Source organism: Phoenix dactylifera, chromosome 3 (assembly GCF_051530095.1).
Source record: "Phoenix dactylifera cultivar Ajwa chromosome 3, Ajwa_hap1_PhDact_Kaust_v1.1, whole genome shotgun sequence".
NCBI lineage: Eukaryota > Viridiplantae > Streptophyta > Magnoliopsida > Arecales > Arecaceae > Phoenix > Phoenix dactylifera.
In genome coordinates this window covers 40,246,447-40,264,006 of record NC_143192.1, presented here as the reverse complement: position 1 = coordinate 40,264,006, position 17,560 = coordinate 40,246,447, and the positions used below count along the sequence as shown (strand labels likewise).

Here is a 17,560-nt window from a genome sequence, read left to right as displayed (position 1 = left end):
GATGCATGAGATTTCATAGAGTGGCTTTCCGAACCAAGAACACACTGTTCCCAGTCTCCTTCTACTCTCGCATTAGGGCTGATGGAGTGCCGTCCAGATGAACAAGGATATGGACATGATTCATCCATCCTTGAGCCTATAGAACCTCCCCTTTTTTCACCATGGCATGACTAGTAGTTTGTAAAATCAAAAAGATTTATGGAAATAAAAAAACATCATGTGAAGCCAATAATTAATAGAGATGACAATGAAAATGTTCATTGTATCATGAGCACAAAGCCTGTCAGATGAAAATTTATGCTTATGGTACAGCAAAAATTAAACTGGCTAAACAAACAGGCTTAGAAAAGTATTCTGCAAGTAAATTGTGCAGCAGATATAATATATAACTTGCAACTTCATCTCTTGATGATTTTATGTAATACTCACTCACTTACTTCACAGGAAAAAAAAATATCATCTCTTCTTTATGTGATCAGATTTCATCATGGAGAATATATTATAAATTAACATTTCAGATCACCATCCTTAGTGGAGCAATAACTCATGTACACATTTTCTCGAAGAAGATAAGGTGGCAGAATTCCTTTTGGATTCCTGAAGGGAATCACTCTGCATATGCTTGTATCTTTTGGTCTGACATTCTTGTACTAGTCCCATTCATACCAATGTATCTAAATTTTGGCTCATATGTATCTAAATACTATGGTATGGTCCTAGGCCAATTTTCTGCGGTATATACCCAACATCCTAGTAGCATGGTGAGATACAGACCGTTACTTGATCCTGTGCTTTCTTTATAATAACTAACATGGAACCTCAATCAGTAGATATGGAAACCTATATGTTGAGCAATCCCACTTATGCTCTTTCTCAGTGACATGCTATGGTCTTAGCCTACACCGTGCATCTGTGAGGGGAAGAATTCTGCAAAAAAAGGTTTCAACATTAGGATTCTATCCATGATGGGGTGAATGGGCGAGCGTATTTCGTCTTTCAAGCTCCTGCTTCTTTTGATTGAACCTATATGGAGCTAACATACTCCGTCTTTGATGCCTTTGTTCTCTTTTGTTGCATACTGAGGCACATTGGCTTTTTTTTTATCCTTTGATGGGACAATCATCTGACTCTTTTTTTATTCTATATGATGCCTAATGACAGTTGATAACTTGCCCCAGCAAACAAAAATTGTGCTTTACTTATCATCCCTTTGGAAGTTCTGGTTTAATGGTCACTAGTTGAGATTAGAACAAGGGCTAGAAGTATAAAAATCGATTAATAAGTGGTGCATTTATTAAAAGGTAATAGATGAAAGCTTCATCTAAACATCATAGTAATTGCAACACGTCTCTTGTCTCCATCTTGTCTCCTCATGCTAAGTGGAAAGCTCTGAAAGTCCAAACCTCTATCCATTCAATCTCGCATAGCAACATAAAGGTTTATGCCTTCATTTTTCATAACTTTAAGGTCAATATGCAACTGCTGTCCGCAAAACTTCCCCAATGCATGGACAAATATCAAGATGAAAAGTGATTGTTTTCATGTTTATATTGTCAAATGAGGGATGAGCTGTAGTGTGAGAACTTGTGTAGATGTGTTTGTTTAGTCCTATATTGGCTATGCATTGAGCAGATCTTGGTTACTTATACACGACCAAAAAATTCAAATAATATCTTCCTACTAGTCTTTTCGGATGAGATTATGAGTTGTTACATAAAGAGCCAAACAAAATAATTAATTGTCAAAGCTATATTTTCATTAAAATTTGACAAAAATGTTAAAATCATCCTTTTTTTCAAAAGAATATGATTATATTACTCTTCATAGTGAGATGAATATTCAACAACAACAACAACTACTACTACTACTACTAATGCACAAAAATAGCGAGCAATGTGAATAAATGCCAATAATAATAATAATAATAATAATAATAATAATAATAATAATAATAATAATTAATGCACAGAAATAGTTAGCTATGTGAATAAATGCCTTCTCAGACAAAATAGAGTAGGCTGACGTGAGCAAAGTTGCTCGTTTTATCCTCATTTCAGGGTTTGTTTCTTTTAATCTTGTCGTGCTTGGAGTTAATTATTTCCACACTCTTATAACACAGTTCTTTATAAGCTACAATTGGCTCAACCATGTTTCTCCAAAACAACAAACAAAGGAGAAAAAAAATGTAAGGTGACATGAGGGGGTAATGATGGACAGGAATAGGCAGGAGTAGGGTGATTTAAGATGTGAATATTATGATTTTGTATGGAAAAGAATGACGATTTACAACAGTAAACTTATATGTTGATGTCTGCAGGAGTAGGGATAACAGAGGCACCTAAGCAAGCTGAAAGGGCAAAGAGAGGCCATTCAATATTGGACTAGAATCTAATCTAACCCGACCCGACCCCAAATTCCAATCGACAAACTCAATCAGACATGATGATGTGAGAACAATCTTGGGATTTGATTTGATTGTTGATGAGTGAGAATTGGCTTCACAGGTTATATAGCTATGTGGTGTGGGCAAATCATTATGACTGAACAAAGAAAATAGTCTGTCACTTACACGTGCGCAGATTCATATATCCAATCTAGGCGATGCCTTGATCTGATTCAGACTCATAGGCCTTTGGGTTAAACATGGGCTCAAAGATATCCATATAACTCTTCGGATTGGGACCAATAGCCTACCTGATTATATGATGCACAAGCTATGAGGTTTTTAATTTTATGAACCTAATCCAATCCGAACAATATTTGAGTCAATACTATACCCAACCCGATCCTCATCTGCTACTACCTGACCAAATCCAATCTGATTCTTATATGGATGGTTTTCACTTAAAATCCATACCTCTCGAAGTACCCCCAAAAAATTCACTAGCACAACTCAAGGCTTGGAATGAGATCGCCATATTTAAGCTCACCAAGAATTTACTTGATTTCTCAGAAATGTGGAATGAAGGGCAAAGTCATTCATCCTGATGTGAACCAAGGAGATTGGACACTAAATTAAACAAAAATTCTCTTAAAGTTATCAGGCTTCTACCTCATGTGTGCTCTAAGCGGGGTGCAAAGTGAATCAGAACTCCTCCTTCGCAATGTAATTGGATTCACCCTCTTTGGAAGAGAAGGATTTTGGCATCAAAAAATGGTGCCAAAAATTCGACTGTCTTTCAGTCCAGCTTGAGGAAAGCTAAGGTGCCCAACGTCTATTGGCAAGTCTGGAATACACTGAACCTTACAATGCTTTACACGGAGAGATTTTTTTTAGATCTAGAGATTTGGCCCCAGGGACAAGGAGAAAGTGTGCAGACCACGTTAAGAGACACCCTTCTGGCTAGGTATCGGATCTCTTTCCGGTCCCTCTCTAATGTACACTGCATCTCCTTGGATCTTTTATAGTTCCATGGTGGGTTCTTCCCCCAACTTGTTTGTTCTTCTGCTCGGCTATTTTCCTGTTTCTCGCACATCATGTTGATCTAAAAGCTAAAAGAACCATATACATTTAACTCCTTGTTAAGCTGGTAAGAGTTTACTATTGTGAAAAATTATCCCTAGATGATGAAGAAACTAATGGTTTCATATATGTTACAGTCGATCATACGCCAAAATTGTTACTCCTTAAAGAGGGAGAAAGAAAGGGCTAACAAAAACGCATCTTGCTTGGTACACAAGAGATTAAGTTCCTTAACGGGAACTACCCTATATTACTATAAAGATCTGCACGGACGTGTGTTTAGTCCAATATTGGCAATGCACTAGATAGATCTTGGGAACGCATATAGGGCTAAAAAATCTAAATAATACCTTTCAGTTAGTTTTTATAGGTGAGGCTCTGGATTGCATCAAATGATATCAAAGCGAAGCCGGCCAATTGCCTATGTGGACCAGGGACACTGTAGCATAGATTCAAGGAGGCTGATCATAAATTAGTTGTAGTGTTTGTGATTAAATTTGGATAGATTTGAATCTTTAGCCTATCAAGAATATTGGGCTTAAATGGAGGAGTATGTAAATATCCGTACAGGCATGTGTTTAGTTCTACATCAACTAGCATTGAGTAGACTTTAGGCACTTATATTAGACTAAGAAATTATCTAAATAATATCTTTCAATTAATCTTTTTGGATGAGATCATAGGTTGTGACAATCACATTAAGAAAGCAATATCGAACTACTATTTACACATTATACCACTTCTTTGTTCGCTTGATTCACTTGCAAGCTTTGGGCACAACGATCAAAGCTTTCACTATCTAGACAATGCCCGGTTCTAGCTACTATCTCCCGGAACTTTCACCATCTAGAAACAAGATATCACATCTTGTTAGTTTGGAATGATGTCGCTATAAATGAGAAAAGTGGGGTCTACAGGCTAAATTTAATCTTTCAATCCTTTTCCCTTCTAATACAAACGGAAGGAAACAGCTTATGCGACACCAAAATTTATGACCACCAGTTGCAATGTGAAGGAGCACATGAGGTGTCCCTCATGGTTAATGGCAGGATGCAAGCTAGACTATGAGAAGCAAGTGCGAGCATATGGAATGTTTCTCGAAAATAACAAGATCGAAAAAAAAGATAACAGATTTAAACCTTAACTGGTTGCAAACACAAAGATGCCAGATAAGGAATAGATTGAAATCCCCACAAATCATATAGTCATTGGGGAGACCATATCACAATTTCCAAGCTTTTCGTGCACATAAGTGACTACTTCGCAAATGAATTGAAGTAGTAGCTTCCAAACAATATCAAAGTTTACTTGGATTTTGGAAGTCTAGAGAGATTAGCGAGGTAAAATGAACCTATATATCTCCTGAAGACTTTGTAAATAAATCTTGCAAGCATAAGATTCCTCAGAAAACTATGTACTTACTGTCACTTAAATCAAAAATACAGAACACAAACTATATGGGCTTTTTTTTTGTACACGAGTCCACACGACTCTCTCTCTCTCATCACACAAGACAATCTCTTCCTGTAATGATCACTTCCCATCCTTCTCCTTTGTCTTCTTCTTCAATCCCAAAACCAACTTAATTCCCCTATTACTATTAGCAGCGATACTTTTGGTAGTACGACTCCAACTGCTCCACTTCCACTTGCCCCACCACCGCTGCCGCTTTCCACGTCCCTCCATGGCCGCTCTCCCCTGGGCCCCGCCCGCCGGGCTGAACACCACGGGCGGCCGGGCGCACCGGATCAGCGGCCACTGAATCCCCTCGAAGAACGGGTGCCGTTTGATCTCCGCCGCGCCCCGCGCGCAACCCATCCTCCGCTGCGGGTCCCGCACTAATAGCCTCGAGATCAGGTCCTTCGCCGCCGCCACGTCGTCGCCGGCAGCGGGCACGACGTTAGGGAACCTCAGCTCCTGGGTCAAGATGTTCCTTAAAGTCGCCTCCTTGCTCCCGCCCTTAAACGGCGTCCGCCCGTAGAGCAGCTCGTAGACGAAGACCCCGAAGGCCCACCAGTCGACGCCGTTGCCGTGGCCGTTACCGTTGACCACCTCTGGAGCTAGGTACTCGTGGGTCCCAACGCACGCCCGCGAGTATGCCGCCTCCGGCTCCGCCACGAACTCCACCTCCTCGTCTTCCTCCTCGTCGCTGTCGCCTGAAGTTTGGGCCCCGCCGAAACAGCAGGTGCGGCGGGAGGGTGTGCTGGGCCGCTTCTGGCGGCGGCGGAGGCTACGTTGCCGGAGGAGGGCGGGGGTGACGTTGGACTGGAAGCAGAGGTCGAAGTCGGAGAGCATGACATGGCCGTCAGCGCGGAGGAGGACGTTCTCGGGCTTGAGATCGCGGTAGACGAAGCCGAGGGCGTGGAGGTACTCGAGGGCAAGGAGGACCTCGGCAGCGTAGAAGCGGACAGCGTTAGGAGGCAGGCGGTGGCCGGGGGAGCGGCGGAGGACGGAATGGAGGTCGCCGCCGGGGCAATAGTCAATAAGGAAGCACGCGTAGTGGGAGGCGTCGAGGCGGGCATAGAGGGTGGGGAGGAACGGGTGGTCCAGCTCCGCCAGCACGCGGGCCTCCGTCCGCACGTGCGAGAGCCTCCCGCCGTCAACGGCGTCCTTGGTGGGCTCGCCGCCGGCGCGGGCGACCGCGTCCAGGTCGACAACCTTGAGGGCGAAGTCCGCGGCTGAGGAGGAGGAGGCGTCGAAGCCGCGGAGGCGGCAGTGGAAGACGCGGGCGAGGTTGCCGGAGCCGAGGTGGCGGAGGAGGCGGAGGTGGCGGAGGTGGAGGGCGCCGTCGGGGGAGAGGTTGGAGGCGGCGCGGACGGCGGACCAGTGGGGGTCGGAGCTGCGGTGGGGGAGGGCGCGGAGGGCGGAGGAGGAGGAGAAGGAGGGTAGGCTGAGGCTGCTCCGGCCACTGACGGTAGTGGCGAAGGAGGTAGAGGAGGCGGAGCTCGTAAAGCTGTGGTCTATGTCGGACGCATCCGAAGGGAAGAAAGTTGGACTATCTTCTTCCACAGATGCCATTTTTAGCTATCCAAGACTCACTGGACTACAGAGAGATGTGGAGATGGCTATGAGCTTTAAAAGAAGGGTGGGGAGGGGGAGGGTTTGCTTCGGGTTCACCCACCTCGCCTTATCTCATGGGGGGTACGTTTAAATGCATTAAAAATAAGAGAGGGAGAAAGAGTGAGGAACGAGGGAGGGTGGGGAGTTAAATTAGTGTCGGGAGATGCGAGGGAAGGGTGAAGAGAAGGTGGTCGCACGAGGCAAGGGCTAGGTGGCGGTGGTTTATCTAACTCCGGATTACGTACGTGGTATTTCCGTAAATTCCTTATGAAATCCCGACATTTCTGTCACCAGCTCAGTGTTGAAAGATCCCCGACGAGGACGCTAGATGCCGAGACTTTGTTTTGCACTTTCTCTCTCTTTTCCTATTCTTTTACCCTTTTCTTTTCTTTTTCCTTTTTTTTTTTTTGAACCATTACTCTTTGTGAAGGCTATCATAAAGATATTCATATAACATGCCTCGGGAGGGTGATCTAATTTCAGGTCTCCATCAGGGTGCTGCATTTCTGGGCAAAGCTATTGAATGACCAATGATATCTTCTTGTTTCTCTCACTCCTTTACCTTCTTTTACTTTAAAGGTAAAAAAATATAATTGTTAAAGCTGAAATTCTTTAATATTAATTTGACTACGATCACGTAGTCCATGCGTGAATGATGCATGTGTGAACTTACTGTTAGGCAGCCGTTGTTCATGAACATTTTTACATATATATGAAGCTTATTACTGTTTGCAAGATGACAAGGGAGTGTAAATGTTTGTATTGAAGTTATTAGAGGAGCTCCCATGGTTAGCTACTGGGCTTTTACCCCCAGGATATCAATATTCTAGAAACTACATTATTGTCACATGCAGTAGGGTGCGGTTACGGTTTCATGAGGCCGTATCACCCTTGCTAAATCCTACTCCTCAGATCATGTCATCTATAGAATTAGTGCTTGATGAAGCCATGAGCAAATGGGCACCATATAACTGAAAATGATTTTGGTCATGTAGTACATCACAATCGTGTTGTTGCCCATCAATGCTCTAGCCCCATGATATCAAACTTCAAGAGTCAGTATGGCAAAAGGAACGAGTGGATTGAGATTTTAAAAACATGTTCTTTTAGATAAATGATTAACTTTAACAAAATGTTAGTTTCTGGTTTTTTGACCCTATGAGCCATATGATCACATCCATTAGTGTTGAGTATATCTTGATCTTACAAACCCTAGAGAGCTAAAAAAAAACTTTTTTCCGGAGTGGAGGAAAAAGATCCTCCGACTGGCATAATTGTTTTATTTGGACAGCATGAATAGTTGGCTGGGGGTGTAAGGGTGGAAGTTTGATGGGCCGAACTAACTTAATTATTGTAGAACACTAGTTCGAATTCAAATAAACTTATTCTATTATATATATCTTTTGTAATTTTAAAAGAATATGGCAATTTAGTATTCTAGAGATCGGATATATTGAGACCTAAGATTTGCAAAAAAAATTGTACTATGTAATTTCTAATTTTTTATTGTGAAACTTTTGCATTAACCCAACTAGTGGATATAGGTCAATAGACCAAATTATATAAATATTGCCTGCTCATTTTTTTTTCTTTTTATTTGCTGGTTCATATGCAATGTGGACTTTGTAGGATATTCAAGTAAAAAGCCCACCTAAGGGATCAATGAGTACTTCAATGAATTAACAAACGCAACTAATCAACACAAACGTATATCATCTCCTTACTATCATATCCAAAATTTTGATAACTACAAACACCATTCTACCTGTTGTCCATTATTTCAATAATGAGCAGGAGTTTTATAAACTATGTTAACTTTATGCATATAGATGTGATTTGAATTTGAAATTGACTTCAATAAATAAAATATCTTTTTTTTTTCACGAGAAGTGAAAACTCAATTACTGACCTATAATGAAGTTAATTATGTTAGCGAGCTGTACCTCAATTTTGTAATATTAACATATGAGTAATGCCATGCACATTCTAGATTTTGAGACGATCGTATCGACTACATCATAAGGATAATGGGGCCTTGACTTGACAAGTTTGGTTTTATTTTGCCTTTACAAATAAAAATACATTGCATCTGATAGCAGATGTGACTTTACAAGCCACGAATTCTTCAATACGGATTCTTGACGATCTTGCCCAGTACAAAATCTATTAGCTGATAATCATCGCACTTTTTTGTTGGAGGCTACGAAAACCTTATTTAAATTTGATTATATATTTCACATATAATCACTCAATGTCTTTAAAGCAATAATATAATGAAGTTGCATGAATTCAATTAAATCTAGGAAGCTGAGCACCTTGTTCGCTAATGGGAACCGCATGCCGCACTTGTTAGGCATATAATTAGTTCTTCGTTTCAAGAAAGTTGTTGAAATAAAAAAAAAAAACCTATGATGAGAAATTTTAGTGTAAAATTCTCCCATTTTAAAAACTAGCATCTTGATGTCTCATTGCAAGAGTTTTAGCTGTTCATTCCAAAAAGAAAAACAATTTTGAGAAAATTTTAGGTTAAATATAATCTCTCTAAGATGGATTTAGTAGCTCCATCAAGACATCAATCATGCTTGTTTACGAATGCAAAATGCTAGAGATCACCGTTGATTTTGCTTCTGAATTCATCAGCCTTATGTGAAAGATATAAGGCCAAGCATGGTGCGAAGAAGGAGACCAGAAGGCCTATTTGAAAGAGAAAACGGGGTAGAGCCCCTATTCGAAATCGAGAGGGAGTGGAAGATGTCTCCTTCTTGACCTTAAACACCAGCAAGCCCTAATGCCTATTAAGCACCCCACCACCCTTGTGAGGGGCAACCTATCCCATCTCTCTCTCTCTTGTGGTTGAGCCGTCCACCATTCTGTTCGGAATTCGCCGTGGTCGGTAATTATTGTGTTCATTGGAGAAAGCCATTAGATCATCACCGAAACAAGGTAATGTACCTCTAATCTTCTAATTAATCTTTCTTTTCATTTTATTTGGCCCTACGATCACAATTTTTGGCCGGCAACTCGCTGGATTTTTATTTAAAAAGGGCTACCATGCATGTTTCCTCTATTTTTGAAGCTCTAGCCTTACTTCTTCCTTTTCCAGGCTTCTTTGCCACTCGCGCCTGTCATGAGGCTTTGTCTGGTCTCTCAAGTCGTTATGTGGCCATGGTCGGAGTCCTAAGCACCAGATGTCATAGATATCTTGCCAAAACCCTAGTATGGATGATGGTTCTAGAGTAGTTCTTACCATTGACCACTTGCTATTGTTGACCGCCATTCATGGTGGCCCGACCATTGGTCATCTAGTTGGCAGTCTCAACACACAACTCTTTCCTTCCTCTATTAGATAGAGAGAGGCTTTATTTTTCTTTCTTTCTCTCTCTTCCCACCTTTTCTCTCTTTCCACTATATCTCTCTACTATCCCTAGAATTTGTTGGATCCTAGAAGAGGGCCTCTTCTCAATAACCTTGATCAATCTTGATGGAGGGATCCTGACCTCTGACCAAGGGACGACGTATCGGCCTCCACTTTTGTTCTTGCTAGACACTATTAGATTTGATTATTTTCAATCTCTATTGAGCTATATGTATTTTAGTCTGACTTTGATCAAATAAAATTACTTTGATCAGACCTACCGGAATGTCAGGAACTACTACTTGGCGAACCTTGTAAGAGAGTTGAGACTAAGAATTTTTATTCTCAAATTAATTATAGCTATTTTTTGAAAAATATAATTTTCAAATATTAAGACTTGAGAAAGTTTTTGGGGTTAATCGAATTTGTCAGTGATTCTGTTGGTAGGGTAAGTAAAAAAAAACTCTTTTTTTATATTTATCGATAAATTATAAAATATTTTTTGAATCAAAAGATTCATGATTTATAAACTTGATGCATAGTATTTTATTAGCGAATATACCTTTTTCTAGAATATTGTTATGACTCATGATCGAACTTATTGATTTTGATATAAATTTTGCTCGATTAATTTCTACATTGTATGGTTATATGTATGTTTTATTGTGGAATATGAATTATATTTTTGAATTTTCTTTTTTTGATTTGAGATAGATTTGGATTCGCAGTCCAACTTCGATATCGTGGCAAATTGAATTATACATTGCCATTTTGAGACCTTGTCAATGAAGGTTATATGTTGGCATTTTTATACCCTACTAGCGGAAGTTATATATTGGTATTTCGATACTCTATCAGTGAGAGTTATATATTGGTACTTTGATATTTTGTCAGAGAGGGTTATACATTGGCACTTTGATACATTGCCAGTGGGACTTATATATTGGCACTTCGATACTCTACTAGTAGGAGTTATACGTTAACATTTCGATACCTTACTAGTGAGAGTTATGCAATGGTATTTTGATTATTTCTTAACTTATTATTTGGGCCAATCATAACGTACAAGTGCAGTTATAGTTCATAGCTAACAAGATAAAATTAGATTTATCAATGAAATTGAATTTTAAGAAAGATCAAATTCATATATATAATATTTTAATAATGCTACATATCTAGTTTTGTTTTTTGAACTGATATACTTTTATACACTTATTTTCAGTAAAATTACTATTTATCTAGTTAAAATGCCTTATGCCATTCTCCCTCTGCCTCATGAAGCTTTTCGCCGGTGAATCACTGATCAAAGAGCGAGCAATCTGAGATTTCGCCGACAAGTGAGGCTAAACTAAACTAAACTAGCATATTATTTGATATTTTATCATTTTTAAAGATTCTAAGAACTAAACTAGCATGAGGATATATTTTGGTAGAGTGATTAAAAGCATAGTTTCGATTTTTTATAACAGATTAGAATTTTCTAAAATTTAATGTAATATTTTTAGATATTTTTATATTTTTTGATAAATTTAATTTACGATGTGCATGCTGGTATATTTTTAATTTACGATTTTGAATTTGGGGCATTATAAAAGGTTGCGACTAATTGGTACAAACGGGCTGATAGGTACCACCTATTCTTTTTATGCCGCACTAATCTCTCATCCGTGAAATGAGAGATGAACGGATGAGTCATCGGTAGCTCTGCTTTTCACAAATTTCACTCATGGCACTGGAGACAAATTTTCTAAAAGGGGGAAAAAATAGAGGCTTTGTTTTCTTAAAGGTAAAAATAAAGATCAGCAAGCTATTTCTGTTGTCATTGTCACGCAGCCACGCGACGACCGGTTCTTTCCTTCTTGAGACTCCGGCCGTTCTGACGTTGGCGGGAAACCCCCTCCCCCAGTGGAAAATCCCGCGTGGGGAGCGTGGCCGTCCGTTATAATCCCAATGCAACGAACCTTCCATCCCATCGGACGGTCCACAACAGCGGCCTATGCTTGACGACCGATCCTAATCCAACGGCTAAGCTGCGGCTCCTACTACGAGGATACATCTCGGAACTGGAGTCCCGCCAGATCATGGTGTGCGTTTTCCTACACCCTACGCTGACCTGAGCAAAAGTTGCCTAGAGCCGACATAGCCGACAGGGACAAGACGCCGACCTCGGCTATTTATTTCAAACCATTTATTATAAACAATTAAGCCAGTGCTGGGTTAAAAAGTATGCGATCTTTTATTATTTTGTTACTGTTTACCAGGGTCCAATCACGGTGCAGAGTATAATGGCAAAATTACCAGGTGGTGCACTGATTCCCACTAAATTTCCTCGCATTCTAATGACAGCGGAGAGTTACGTATCTTTGGGACACTGACACATCGTTGAGGTCCTTCATCGTTGGAGCCACTTGATGTGGGGTCCATGGAAAGATGGAACACATTTATATCCGGTGCATTGATCTTCATTCTGGGCAACGGTCGTGATGAGCATGGGACTAGCCTTCTGATGGTAACACGCGGAGACTTAAACTTATGCCCAACGTAACTTTTTGATGGTTGCATAATTAATGGCATGGGGCTTAGAGTTATTGCATGCATGCCAACTTTTTCACTTGATGCCGACTTTGTGAAGTTATATTGTGCATTTGTAATAGGACTTTAGTTTAAGACGAGCGACGGCTCCCCTACGCTAATAGGCATGTTTTGTTTTGTGTTAATAGAATGGACATAATAAACAGTTGTAGCTAAAGAAGAGTAAAAACAATGTGACTAGGCACGCCTAACCTATTTCCTTCGCATCCAAAAATTGCAAAGTGGAGTAATTTTAGGGGTGCTTCGAGATTGAGATAGGTTAAACATTTTGATTTTCAACTTGACCTGGCTGTAGATGAATCATCACTATAACTTACTAGCCCAAAACAATTTTAAGAAGAATCATAATAATAATATTATGATTAATGAATTAAGTGTATGAAACTAGTAAAAGTTTTAATTGTTGTATTTCTTTAATAATGGTTGACCAGATCATGCAAGTAGCTTTATTACATAAGTTAGCTCCGCTGGGGAATAAACAAATAGTTTCCATTGCTTTTGGATGCTATTTTCAATGTGTCTAGTTGTAGGCATGACTTGAGAAGTATGCTTTCATAACCCCAAAATGCATGAATCACAAGAATCACCTTCTAGGTTACATCAGGGACAAGTGAAAAAAAATCTTATTGGCTAATGAAACGAGATCATCTATGTACCTGAATTTTTTTTTTTTATTATTATAATAGTGCTCACACATAACAAGTATGGGTGCAGCCATAAGATCAAAAAAAAAAAAAAAAAAAAAGAGAATACGTACCTGAATTTTGACTTGCAAAGCTAGGTGGGAAGGAGCGGCTACCTAAAGAAACTAATATTTTCCATTTCATTATTTTCCAGTACCGTTTCTTCGGGCCGTCGCTAATGGTGGGAGCCGATAACCAACGAGAGGCGAGTCAAACGGAGAACATGAAAGCTGAACGCCAAAGGCGGGACCCATGCGGACCAAAGCACGATGCTGTCTGCCACGTGGGCAGCATGGTGGGGTCCAGCGAAATTTAATCGCACCAGATATATTCCCATCTTCCTTTATTTAACATCTTCATCACCCGTCTTGGGTCTTCAGACCCGGATGGCAATTGGCAAGTGGTCACGAGGATTTGGACCGTAAAACGATGGTGTGGAAGCATCAAATCCTAAGTCTGTGGCGATGGATGCCGTCCTCACGCTGAACCAATCCGTCTCCATCAATCATGTCTGCAATTATAATCTTCCAGCCTTCCAACCCGCTCGCCGGACCAACTACTCCACTGGGGCAAGAAAGCAAAACCATTTCACGCAATAACCTGGACTTTTTATTTAACTGTCCATCAAGTGCTTTCCCAAGATTTTTCTCCCATGGTCATTAACCAAGGCAAACAAATAAGACCATTCATGAGTTGGTAGGGCTTGACTTGCTAATCGGCTTTTATAACAAGCTCCTTTGACCAGCAAACAAGTTAGGATCTATGTTTATGTTCAGCTAGTAAACAAATCAAATGCGTAGATTAGAGCCACATGGAAGGACATTATCAATGCAAGACTTATTTTGGGTGCGGACTGCATCCTCCTCGATAGGAACTCGACTATAGCGAGAGTAAATTTAGGATCGGGCTGCATTGCCAGTAAGATGTCTGCATAATATATGCAAATTTTTGAAAGAGTATGACTTCTTTCGAGCTACTCATGTCTACACCAAGATGAATAGTACAACTGGTTGGGTTGCCTCCTATGTAATTCATTATTTTGACATTTTTTTTAGAGGACACGTGTCTGTTCTTTTTTTCTTTGTACTTTTTTTAAAAATTTTATTGGCTGCACCCACATCCGATCGTGTGTGAGATCAGACCAGCTCGAGAATAGGAGCATTTAAGTGGCTGCTGGCTAAAAAATGGTTTGGACTGATTTTGAGACCTTCTTAATTAATATGAGTAGCTGGGCAATGAAAACCTGAAAAGTTTGGACCAGCCGACTGAATCGAATGTGATCCCTGATTGTTTAAACGTGGGAAGGAAAAAAAACTTCAACTTTTCACCTTTGCGGAGTTACATAAATGCAACGAATCCATCACTTGTTCTTTCTTCTCTTTGCTCGCCATTCATTGCTCCTGCTCTTGCTCTCGAGCGCTAATGGGGACCGTGAACTACCTCTCCGTTGAGTCTTTTTATGCCCCACTAGATTACTCAACAGAAAAGAAATGAAACATTCCCACATTGTCTCACATTCATATCTCTAGTAATTAATTCACGACACTCAATCATCCAAAGGTGACCTTCCAATCATATGAGCTTGCCTATTATATCCCCGTGGTGTGTGTGTAGAGAGAGAGAGAGAGAGAGGATTTATAGATCTTCATTGCAAGCCCAACATATTAATAATTTCTCACCAAAGGCCTTCCTACCGTTTGGGTTTGGGTGCAGGCATGATGCAAATGGGGTGCAGCTTGTCTGCTAACCCACCAAGAGAGCCTCTGAATTGAGTCTAGAAAAAGAGCAAGAGATCGGTGGGTGGAGGAGCCATAACGTGTCCATGTCGGGGGACTCATAAATAACCTACTTCCAAAATGAAACCATGCATGCCATTCCCATTGGCTCACATTTTTTACTTGCCATGGACACTGCTTGTAGCAACCTCATGCCATTACCATGGGCTAAAAGAAGAAGAAGAAGAAGAAAATATTTAAAATATAAGATCTGCGAAGAAGACATATAGATCTGAGAAGAGATTATCCTTGCAACCAAAAGGAACAATCACATGGAACAAGGCCCAGGTACGTGAATTATTTGACATGGAAAGATTCCTCCAACTGAAACCTTCTAATCATTCCTCATGGGTGTCCGCCAACTTGCGGCTAGTTTTTTCCTCTCTTTTTTGGATGCTATAGAATAAGTCTAAATTGAGACTGCCAAATCGAAAAAAATATATCTTGGTTGGCTTCATGCCTTGTTTCATAGAAATCCGAGTAATTACAAAATGAGAAAGTGCTTCTTTGATGTTTATATATGTCCTCTCTGAGGTTGATTGCCTACCAAATTTCAGTTCATTCATTTGCCGCTAGAATATTCTAAGTGCTTGTAGGATATATGTTAATAAAAAGACTATTATCTGGAAGTTAGAGTACTGATTCCATCTAATAATTGGGATGTATTCTGGCATCTAATTTGCTGTGGTTGTCAGCTTGTACCAATGGAATGATATCTGGTGAAGTTATTCAGTTTGGCAGCACAAGAAAGTTAATCTTTCCATGTATATATTTCCCAAATCTTTGCACTTGGTCTATATGGTAATTCCAAGGAATATTAGATTATGTACCACAAGTGTTGGGTCCAATCTTGTAAGTACTTATCTATCTCATTTTTAATTGCATGGTCGATATAGTATGTGGAGTGATTGATCATAATCCTATTTGATTTTGATGAGATTAAAGCAATTGAGTATATCTATTGTTTACTAATGAATTCAATTGAGTGTTTCAGTGAAAATCTTGTTTAAGTGGTTCTAGACTTGGTTCATAATTGTTATGGGGGAATTGAGCCGCCATGCCCCACGTGATCGGCACGCGTATCCAGGAAAGCTACAGCTGCCCTATGATCCAGCACTCCGACCCCGAGTCGGACCTCCTCGGCTCCGCAGCCCGACCCCGGGTCGGCTGCCCTATGATCCAGCACTCCGACCCCGAGTCGGACCTCCTCGGCTCCGCAGCCCGACCCCGGGTCGGCTGCCCTATGATCCAGCACTCCGACCCCGAGTCGGACCTCCTCGGCTCCGCAGCCCGACCCCGGGTCGGCTGCCCTATGATCCAGCACTCCGACCCCGAGTCGGACCTCCTCGGCTTCGCAGCCCGACCCCGGGTCGGCTGCCCTATGATCCAGCATTCCGACCCCGAGTCGGAGATCTTTTGATAACGACAGGCTATTCTCCAGAGGCACGCCGCGGCCTCCTGCTCCACTACTCCCTGCAACGGCTGTACCCGATGCTGCCCACGATCTCCTGTATCAACCGTACAAAGCGGAGCTCCACTACGCCCTGCCATGACCGTACCCAGCGCTGCTCCACGACGCCCCGTAACGGCCATGTCAGTGGCCATTCTATCGTGCCCCACGACGACAAACCCCCCTGAGAGACCTCCCAGCCAGGTATATATGCGGCTGGGGGGAGAAGGGGGGGTAAGCAATACCTCCCAGAGCACTCTCTCCCACTTGTGATTATCATCTCTCCTCCTCCAATCTCCTCTGACTTGACCGTCGGAGGGCCATCACCACCCTGGTGGTGGTGCAAGGCTTGTTTGCAGGTTCCTTGGCGGAAGGTGGAGCGCAACCAGCACCAACCAAGACAACTCAGGCGGAACCCCGTTCACACCGTCGTGTCAATCGTTCTCGGTTTGGACCACCAGCAACAGTTGGCGCTAGAGGAAGGGCACGAATCTCAGAACGATCGTAATGGCACGGCGAGGTGGTCGCGGAGCTTCCAATGCTTCCGGTCGCGGAGCCTCTCGCGCCTCTGGCCGGGAGGCTGCTGCGTCCCCAACACACTCTCAGCAGCATTCCACCGCTTCTCCTCCCATTCAGACGGTCGAACCTGCTCAGTTCGACCAGCTAGCCCAGCAGGTTCGCACCCTCGCGGAGGCAGTGCAGAATCTGCAGGGTGTGATCTCTCGGGTGCCGCAGCGGGCTCAGGAGCCGCTGCTCCCCGAGCACTCGCCTCTTCCTCACAACCCGCGCTCCTTCCTCTCCCATGGAGAGGAGCGCCGGCGCGGAGAGGATTCTCGAGTGCGGTCCATTCTGCCAGGACCTTCTCATCGGAGCTGCGCGGGGTACGAGAGGCGGACCCGGGCGCGTTCTCAGACACCCCAGTCCTCGAGGGGCCCGCACTCCAGTCGGTCCCCCTCGCGCCGCTCCTTGTCTCCCACCCACCGGTCGCGCTCCCTGGACCGGCGGGTGGACGATCTCCACAGACAGCTCCAGGTCCTGAAGGGCCACTCCAAAGATCCCTTCGCCGACTTGGAAATCTCCTCCCAGCCGGCGCTTGCCTCAAGGATCCTGCGAACCCTAAACCCGCCGGGGTTCAAAATGCCGGCGATCGAACCCTACGACGGGGCGGCGGACCCACGGGAC

The 17,560-nt window shown here is 42.3% G+C and overlaps 1 protein-coding gene across 1 annotated transcript; it reads right to left on the bottom strand.

The window, feature by feature from the left end:
• Positions 1–4,861: 4,861 nt before the first annotated feature.
• Positions 4,862–6,704, bottom strand: LOC120109727 (serine/threonine-protein kinase WAG2-like). The gene has a single exon (XM_039123441.3). The coding sequence runs from the start codon at positions 6,479–6,481 to the stop codon at positions 4,997–4,999; it is 1,485 nt and encodes a 494-aa protein (XP_038979369.2). The 5' UTR covers positions 6,482–6,704; the 3' UTR covers positions 4,862–4,996.
• Between the last annotated feature and the right edge of the window lie 10,856 nt (positions 6,705–17,560).